This window comes from Pinus tabuliformis, chromosome 3_2, assembly GCF_031772625.1.
Source record: "Pinus tabuliformis cultivar Carrire ecotype Pingquan chromosome 3_2, CPIR1, whole genome shotgun sequence".
Classification (NCBI taxonomy): domain Eukaryota; kingdom Viridiplantae; phylum Streptophyta; class Pinopsida; order Pinales; family Pinaceae; genus Pinus; species Pinus tabuliformis.
In genome coordinates, this window is record NC_142302.1 from 1,100,558,720 (window position 1) to 1,100,567,384 (window position 8,665).

The 8,665-nt window shown below is 32.7% G+C and overlaps 1 protein-coding gene across 2 annotated transcripts; it reads right to left on the reverse strand.

Annotated features, from left to right (window-relative positions):
* Positions 1-1,221: 1,221 nt before the first annotated feature.
* LOC149184517 (uncharacterized) lies at positions 1,222-6,306 on the reverse strand. 2 transcript variants are annotated; one of them, XM_089417559.1, is made up of 6 exons: positions 5,626-6,306; positions 5,098-5,230; positions 2,884-3,013; positions 2,462-2,498; positions 2,072-2,342; positions 1,222-1,940 (listed from the first exon to the last, which is right to left on the reverse strand). In XM_089417559.1, exons 1-6 carry the CDS (start codon positions 5,812-5,814, stop codon positions 1,840-1,842), a joined length of 861 nt encoding a protein of 286 aa, XP_089273685.1. In that variant the 5' UTR covers positions 5,815-6,306; the 3' UTR covers positions 1,222-1,839. The 2 variants fall into 2 exon arrangements, with proteins under 2 accessions (XP_089273685.1, XP_089273684.1); XM_089417558.1 differs by having other exon boundaries at positions 1,222-1,964; positions 5,626-6,301.
* Positions 6,307-8,665: the final 2,359 nt, after the last annotated feature.

An 8,665-nucleotide genomic window follows, 5' to 3' on the forward strand; every position in this document is an offset into this window, starting at 1 on the left:
TAAAAGATAACTTAAGCAGAATTTCAAGGGACAAGGGACAATTTAATCAAACAACTAAATATAGTCTCAATGACAAACACACAAGTCAAGGATGCCTAATATAAGGCCTCACATAATTTTTACATAGTTTTTGACTTGTTACCTTAGGGTTACAATGGTGATGAATGTTACACTAAAATATAAATATATCCCTATTTGACACACAAAGTAACAAGTTATATTATAGTTTTCATTAGCTAAGAAAGTGCTCTTTTGGATTAGTTTTTTTATTCCTTTTAAAAATATGGCAATCTTTAAGATGAAAAATTCTGAAAATTAGTTTTTTAAACACTTAAATTTAAGTTATTTTTATTAAAAATACTTTATAAATCTTATTATGCTTTATTTGTTAATTTTCTTTCTAACTAAACCGAGTGACATCCTCGAGTAAAGAGATTCTTTTGCAAATGATCACCCTCTAAAACTAATTAGACTCGTGCATAGGTTTAATTATAATAATTTTAACGATTGCCCACATATCATAAAGAAGTGAGAGTTGGTGATTTCATTCTTTAACAAATAAAATTTTGAAAAAATAATAATATTTATTTTATTTTAAAATTATTTTTTAATCATGTATATGTTTATTGTTATAACATTTACTTTTTTAAGTTTATATTTTATATATATTAATAAACTAAAAAAAAAATTATATTTTAAATTGACAAATATAATTTATATAATATTTGATAATACCAAATTTAAAATCATATATATATATAAAAGTTGTTAACTCAATTAGTTATTTTATATATATAAATTTTATAAATAAACTAAATTCTTTTAAAATAATATATATATAATTAAAATTAAGTAAAGTTTAATCAAAATAAACTTCCCACAATAAACTCCAACTCTCATCTCCAAGTAACCTTATATATTTTTATTTTTCAAATTTTAGACCTCCCTTTAGTAAAGAAATAAAAAAACTGTATACACATTTTAAACCTCAAGACACTCCTAGTCTTATTAAACGCGTTTTATGACATTAAATGTATGGTTTGTGTCAATCAATTACTTAAAAACTACAAAATTGCAAAGCCTGCAGAACCGTATTCGGCAGGGCCCTGCAAACATCTAAGAAACTGTTTTAAAAGTGATAAATGAATGAATTGTAAAAGGCTGGGCAGCGTTAACATCTAGGAAAACTCTTTTCAAAAATGACAAATGAGTGGAGAAGTATGGAAATACTACACAGTCTGCTCGAATGATGAGCATTTTCTGGACTATATATTATTCTATTGGCTAAAACAATGGTCACGCTATGGCCATCACAGATACACACAGCATTGCTCCCTTTGGCCTACATAAAAGTGAATACATTATTAAAAAAAATATAACCGCAGCTTTTGTTAGATCCCATCGAAGTTTGGCCAATCACCTGAAACTATGCATGTCACGCCAGAATGATTAAAACCAATCACCTGAAGCTATGCAGTGTCACGCCAGAATGATTAAAATTGCATGCCAATGTGAAACACCATCAATTTTCTCTGACCCATTGAACGAGGAACCAAATAAATATTAAACCAGATGAGCTTTGCAGGAAACCAGTTGCCCTGAGTTCCATTAGATGCAGTACTGTACTGAGAAACCAATATATAATTTCTTCTCTTGAAAGCTTGGGAAGGAGTTAATCTTAATAATGTGATCAGGCTGTACTAAACTAAAATTGCTAAATCTGCAATTAGAAGTAGCATATCCATTCACTAGTGGAGAAAAATTAGTTGTCAAAAATGGCAGAAGTCTTCGCTTTTTTATGTTCACAGAGTGCATATTGTTAGATTCATATAGATTGCTTCAGCTTTCCTCATCTTGCTGACTGTTCAATGGGAGGGCCTTACGCTGATGTATCACCTCCTTGCTGTGGTATATAGCTGGCTGAACTGCATATTGTTGGACTGTATGATTTGGGAGTACAGAAACTGTCATTACCAAATACATAGTCACACAGTTTTGTTCAGTAATAATTTTGTTCTTGAATTTTCTTTTCTTCTGAAATATTTTGAATCAGTTAATCAGGAGAGATCACCTGTGGTTGCAGGAACTGCAGCAGGTGTGGACATGATTCCCCCATAAGTCTGCTGTGGCAATCTTGAAATCCCATTGCCAGGTGCTGGAGTTGGGAATTGTAATACATGTGCAGGCACACTTAATGTCTGAGCTTGAGGATATGATCCACCGTTAGCAGTTTGCAGAGGTTGATTGAATGGATAGCATGGATAAAGTACAGGACTTGAGACCATTCCCTGGGAAGGATAGATATGGGGAAACTGAGTTCCTCCATATGGATTGTAGTAGTTCTGCATACATTAGAAGACACAAATATAAGTTTGGCTTGGTTAGTCTTGCTCTCAGAAAACAAAACATCTTATAACAAAGTGTTTCAAAGCAAATGAGGATTTAGGGCAGCAGTACAAACCGGAGGATAAGTGTAATCTGTGGAGTATGGAGAAAACCTGAAACAGTAGAGCCAAATATCAATGATAATGTAGCATTGGTTATATATATATATATATATATATATATATATATATATACGTAGCATTGGTTATATATATATGTATATATATATATATATATATATGATAATTGGTTATATATATATATATGAGAGATAATGTAGCATTGGTTATATATATATAAAGAGAGATGGATTGGGAGATTTATATCCCCGGAGATAGAAATTACAGTGATTTTATTTCAAATACCAATCCATCTAATTTATAACTGTGGTTTCGGTTTATATATTCTAATATCCAACATCTTTTGTCATGTCTAAACTTTAATCAGAGTTGAAGATTATGCCAAAATAACAAGGAAACTCGGAGGAGTTAAACTCACCCATATATATGATATGGGAAACCCTCCTGGAATGCATACTGGCCAAAATGTTGAGGAAATGTTGGCCTGCCAGGGTATCCAGGCCCTCCTGTCCGAAGAGGGAAGGAAGTCATCACCGGGACCTGATTTCCTGATTAGGATCATATATAAAGCGCGTTTCATCAGTGTCAGACAGACCAACATTTTAACACACAATAGAACAGTTGCAATTGCTTTCTTAGAAGGATGATGCCGTACATAATAGTTCCAGCTACCTATGGTGCAGTGCACAATGGCCAAGGCTTTGGTGTTAAATTTACTTACATTTAACAAAACAAAAAAGCTTTGTGTTTATATATATATATATTTATATTCTCACATAAACGGTGATAGGGTACTTTGTTAAAGCATTCTTTAATATGAAGTGACTGGTTCAATTTTCTATTTTGATCTAGGGGATATATTGGACATGATGAAGATGTAATCCTACTAGACTTACAATATATATATATATATATACACCACACCACATTCTACATATGGCAAAATTTTTGTCATTAAGTTCTATTCATATTTATAATAATAAAAAAGAATAGTAATTTAACTGATGAAATGATATTTTTGGCTGGAATCAGTTAATTTATTTTTTAGTGAGATTGTGATTTCTTGTTATTTAAACTGCATTCTTGAATGTGTCAATTAATTATGCACCTTGAAAAACTCCAAATTAAACAACTTAAAACTACATTCTTAAAAATATTTATGCTATTTTGTACAAATTTGACCAAAAAAATGTCTAGCAAAGAGTGTTTTTATCTATCAGTTAAAGTGGAAATATGAGTAGTGTATATGTATGCATGCACATAGTACAAGTTTTCTGTGTTAATTTTTATTAACATTTCATTGATAATAAAAGTCAGTGTTTATATGGGCTGAAAATAACCAACCTGCCAATGGGCCATAAATGCCAGGGGGCTGTATATGCCTACCATTAGATCATTGGCCTGCTAAAATCCAACAACAAACATATACAGCCGCCTGATATTTATGACCCATAAACAAACTGGTTATTTGTTACCCTTATAAAAAACATATTTTTTAAGTAAAAAATTATATATTCAAATTTAGAACAAATAAAATATGCACATTTCAATAAACTTCGGCCCATAATTACTATATAAAAAAAATATTCATAGCCCCATATTATTATATATAAACCCATAGGTATAAAGTATGTCACCTCCATTTCTGTTGTTATTGGGTATATATTTTGTGGTGTGAGGATTATAAACCTTTTTCTTGTTTCTAGATGATTATACTTATTTGCTTGACTTACTTTTTTCTCTGAACATATTTGTAAATGAGTCAAATATGACAACTTTGGAATACACATAAGATCCAAATATCCAAACCGGTAAGATCTATGTTCCAAGTAAAGACGAATCTAGACCGGTGAAAATTGACAGCAGGTGCAAGCCAAGTTAATAATGGTATAAATTGACAACTGGTGCAAGCGAAGTTGACACTAGGAGTGCCAGAACCCATTATTTTCAAATCCGTGCTATCAATAAGGAACACAGACTGATAAGACCGGCCTACGCGGGGCCATTCGTTTCCCTACACGAGACAAATCCAGGCTGGATCTGCCTGGCAACCGGCAAGGCGACGTATTCGTCATGGCTGTGGTACAGTATACGAATACGTCACCGTTCTGTCTTTCATGTCACTCATTCAAGACAGGATTACTGTTCATGGTCATGGCTGACAGAAACCCACCATGGATTCTGATAACTTGCTGCACTTCATTACCGACGTGATTGATTTTCACTATTATGTTCCAATTGCAAATCGAAATCCATTTTCCTAATTCAATGACCTTAAAGCAAGAAAGAAAGAAAGCAATAGAAGATCATCCAGCATTTCAGGTGGATATTCCAGTCACCATCAAGAACAAGAAATCTTAAAAATGATATTCCAGTCACCATCAAGAACCAGAAATCTTAGAAATCTTAAAAAGGATAAGTGCACTGTCCACCCTATACCTTAGAAAAAACCTTAATCTTACATGGTTCTCTTCTAAAATTTTCAACTGACTTTAGAAATTTCCAATCACATATAAATTCAGACATTCCTAATGAAAACAATCTATGAAATCAAAACTAATCTGTTTCTGATACACTGGTGGGGACTTTGGGTTTTAGAAATCTTAAAATAGAAATCTCATAACTGACCAACCTGGCCGTGGTGTACAAGGTTGGGAACGCCGAGAGCCGAGCGAAGCCAGGTTGCAATTAGCTCGTCTTCCATCGATGATCGGGGCGGGATCTGCACAAGCTCTCCTCGCAGAATCAGGGTCACGAAAAGTTACCTGGCCCAGAGATTCAACCATGGTCTTCATCATTCCCATGCACCTCTAAACAAATCTATATTCATTGATAAGTCTATGAGAGTTTTAATGGGGATCGTTTTGTTATGAAATATTATGTAAATTATGAAATTTAATGTTAAAATTGGTCACCAATCAATTTAATCAAAAAAACATTGTAATATATTGATAACAAAAATCTAATACATCAACAAATTCAGGATAAAAAGAAAAAAAAAAAATACAAAACTAAAACTAATATTGTGTAAACCATAAAATTCAAAAATGAAATCCACCAAATCAATCTAACCAAAAAAACACTATAATACATTAATAACAAAAACATAATACATAAACAAATTCATGATAGATAAAAAAGAAAGAGAAAAGAAGAATACAAAGCCATAGCCCCTGGAGCGTCCAGTGTTCTTATCAGTAATAACCACAGCCTCCAGAATTTCCCCAAACTGTTCAAAGTAGAGATGCATAGCTTCACGTTTTGTCTCCCAAGCCAGACCTCCCACAAAAACTTTGGTGTTCGTTGTATCTCCAAATACCTTCCCATTGCTAGATCCAGTTCCTTCCATGGCTGCCTGCCAATGCCAATGCCAATGCCACCAAGATCCCTTGCAATGTTTTACCTATCAAAAATCAAGACCGTGACAATCCCTGCAAGTACTGTAAGGCTTCTTCTTGCTGGCTATCAAGAACTCAAACAGACCGACAAGTTGTGGGCGCAATGAATGCTCTGGCCGTGGAATTTCGATCCAAAGGAATGGGGTGAAGCACTGACAGAATTAGGGTGAAAAAGATAATGAGAAGGGGGAGGATTCAGTGGGGAGCAAATGCAATGAAAGAAATAATAATAAGGCCTATAGTTATAGGTATGTAGCTAGTTGGTGTCTGACCCTGCCTGACTGGCCTGGCATGGCCTTGATCACCTCAACACCTGCCTTTGCTGAGGCCACCTACTTGGCAGCTGCCAAATTTCGTACACAATCAGACTTCTTCCATTCCAGTTGGCCAGCTTGCAGCTTTGCCATCGAATTGCCTTCTTTGACCACAGACGGAACTAATGGCCAGCCACCAAGGGCCGTTATTGTCTTCTCACATTTTGTTCCAAGTTGTTGGAACTTGGTTATATGCTAAAAAAAAGCGAGGTTTGATTGAACTGGAATTTTAGTCAAGCTGTTTACCTATTTGGATGTTTCTGGATAATTTTGAATGGGACAAGCTTTATCACAATAATAGCTATTTTTTATTATACATTTAATATCATTAATATTTTTATATTTTAACACTAATTTCACTTATAAAAGAAATTGTCATTTTTCAGATTTTTTTTTGGTTAAATTTACCATAAATTTATTAGAGATTTATGAAAATTACAAATATAAATTTTATTTCATTTATAAAATTTAAATATTTCAATTAATAAATAATTTAAATTACAATTTTATTTTAATATTTTAAATTTTATTTTGGAAATTGCTTAAAATTATATGTGAAGAGATTTATGTCTAAGGGTCTCTGACACTATACAAATATAAATTTTATTTCATTTATAAAATTTAAATATTTCAATTAATAAATAATTTAAATTACAATTTTATTTTAATATTTTAAATTTTATTTTGGAAATTGCTTAAAATTATATGTGAGAGATTTATGTCTAAGGGTCTCTGATAGACACTCATAGTGATTAGAGGCATGGGTGTTGGATAGACAATGATCGTGATCAACACATTCTTTATATGAAGTTATGGGATAAATTCGTGCCCGAATTAGAATAATATATTAGAAATAATAAAAATATAGTCCAACCAAATTTACAAAAAATATTATTTAAAAAACCCTTGTTTATTATATAGTTAGTTTATTAAATTTATGAAATAAAATTTTATTATAAAATTACTATATAATGCTTTAATTAAATTTAACTAATAAAAAATTTTAAAACTTTTTTTTTAAATATATTATAATGTTTTTATAAATATTAATCAAATTACTTCATTTTTATTTTTATTTTATTTAAATGAAATAAACTATTTTTTAAAATATAATTAAATTCATGGTTTAAATTATAATTTTAATTTAATATTAAAAATATTTTTATTTTATTTACATTTTAAAATCTAATTAAATTCGTGATTTAAATTATAATTATAATTTAATATTAAAATTTATAAACAAGAATAAAATTATTTTATTATAAAATTAATTTACTTACGTGACAAGATACTTTCTCACATTAAACTCGATAACTATACTATTTTTCTTAAAATCTAACAAACCAGAAATCTCTAAATTTAACTTTAAATTTAAAGAAACCAAGCGCCCACATAGTAAATTTGACAATTCTGTTATGTTTATCTAATTTTTTTTTTGCCAAAACCCAGTTGGACTTATGGGGTGGAAAAGTGGGCCATTTTACCATCAATGGTCCATGCTGTAAATTTGACAATTTTTTGGATAATTGTTTTCCCATAGTATTGTTTCTTTTTTTTGTAAGCTAAAGTAGGACCTTTAATTTTCTATTGAACCAGGTTGAAATAAGTACAAGCATTTGGTGGCCTCAACCCGCCCCGAGGGAAACCGAGTCTGTTGGCCACCTTAAGTCTTTATAAGCCGACCAGTAGCAAAAAAGAATAAGTCTTTCTATCCATGCCAGGTGAACTATACTGCCAAAAATACTAAACTAATTTCCTATCATCATTAGAAACTATAAACAAAAGGAGAGCTACTTCTTGACTAACTATCAAGGAAACCATGAGCACAACTTGAAGGATTAATCTACCGTGTTTTCAGGAGGGATGTCTTCATCTTTTGTTACTGGAACTATCTTCTTCAGTTGTTGTTGAATCTCTTCTAACTTGCTATACATGAAGGGCATGCTTGTAAAGAGACAGTCATCCCCTGGTATTACCCGGGTCTGGAATCAAGTTACCCCAGTCCTCCATCTCTGGTTCTGAGTCCTCCTGTAGTGCATTGGCCTCTAGTTCTTGGATTATCCTGCGGATATCAGCGTCGGTGCCTTCGTTATATGCTTTTTCGGCCTCTTGTACCATATGCTTCATGGTTTTCTGACCACGTCTCTGGCCAATTAAGATGCTGGTCTCTGTTCTTGTCTGCCAAGTTGACGACCTCTATCTCTGCCCCTGCGTCCTCTTCCTTGACCTGGGCGCGTGGGTTTGTTCCGAGCGGCTGTCTTGCTTCCTTGTCCAACTTCGAAGGATATATTCCCTGTAAATTCCTCACCTCCAGGCCCTCGGGTTTTCTTTTCTAGGTTTGTTTTCTCCTCTTGCTGGTCTCTCCCGGGGTTTCTGACTTTCCCTACTCCTCCTTTCCTCGAGTGGATTTGGTGAAGCTTCTTTGTGGTCTTCTCTTCCTCCCTAAACATCTGTTCTTTTGTCTCCACCTGGCCCTGATCTATGTCCA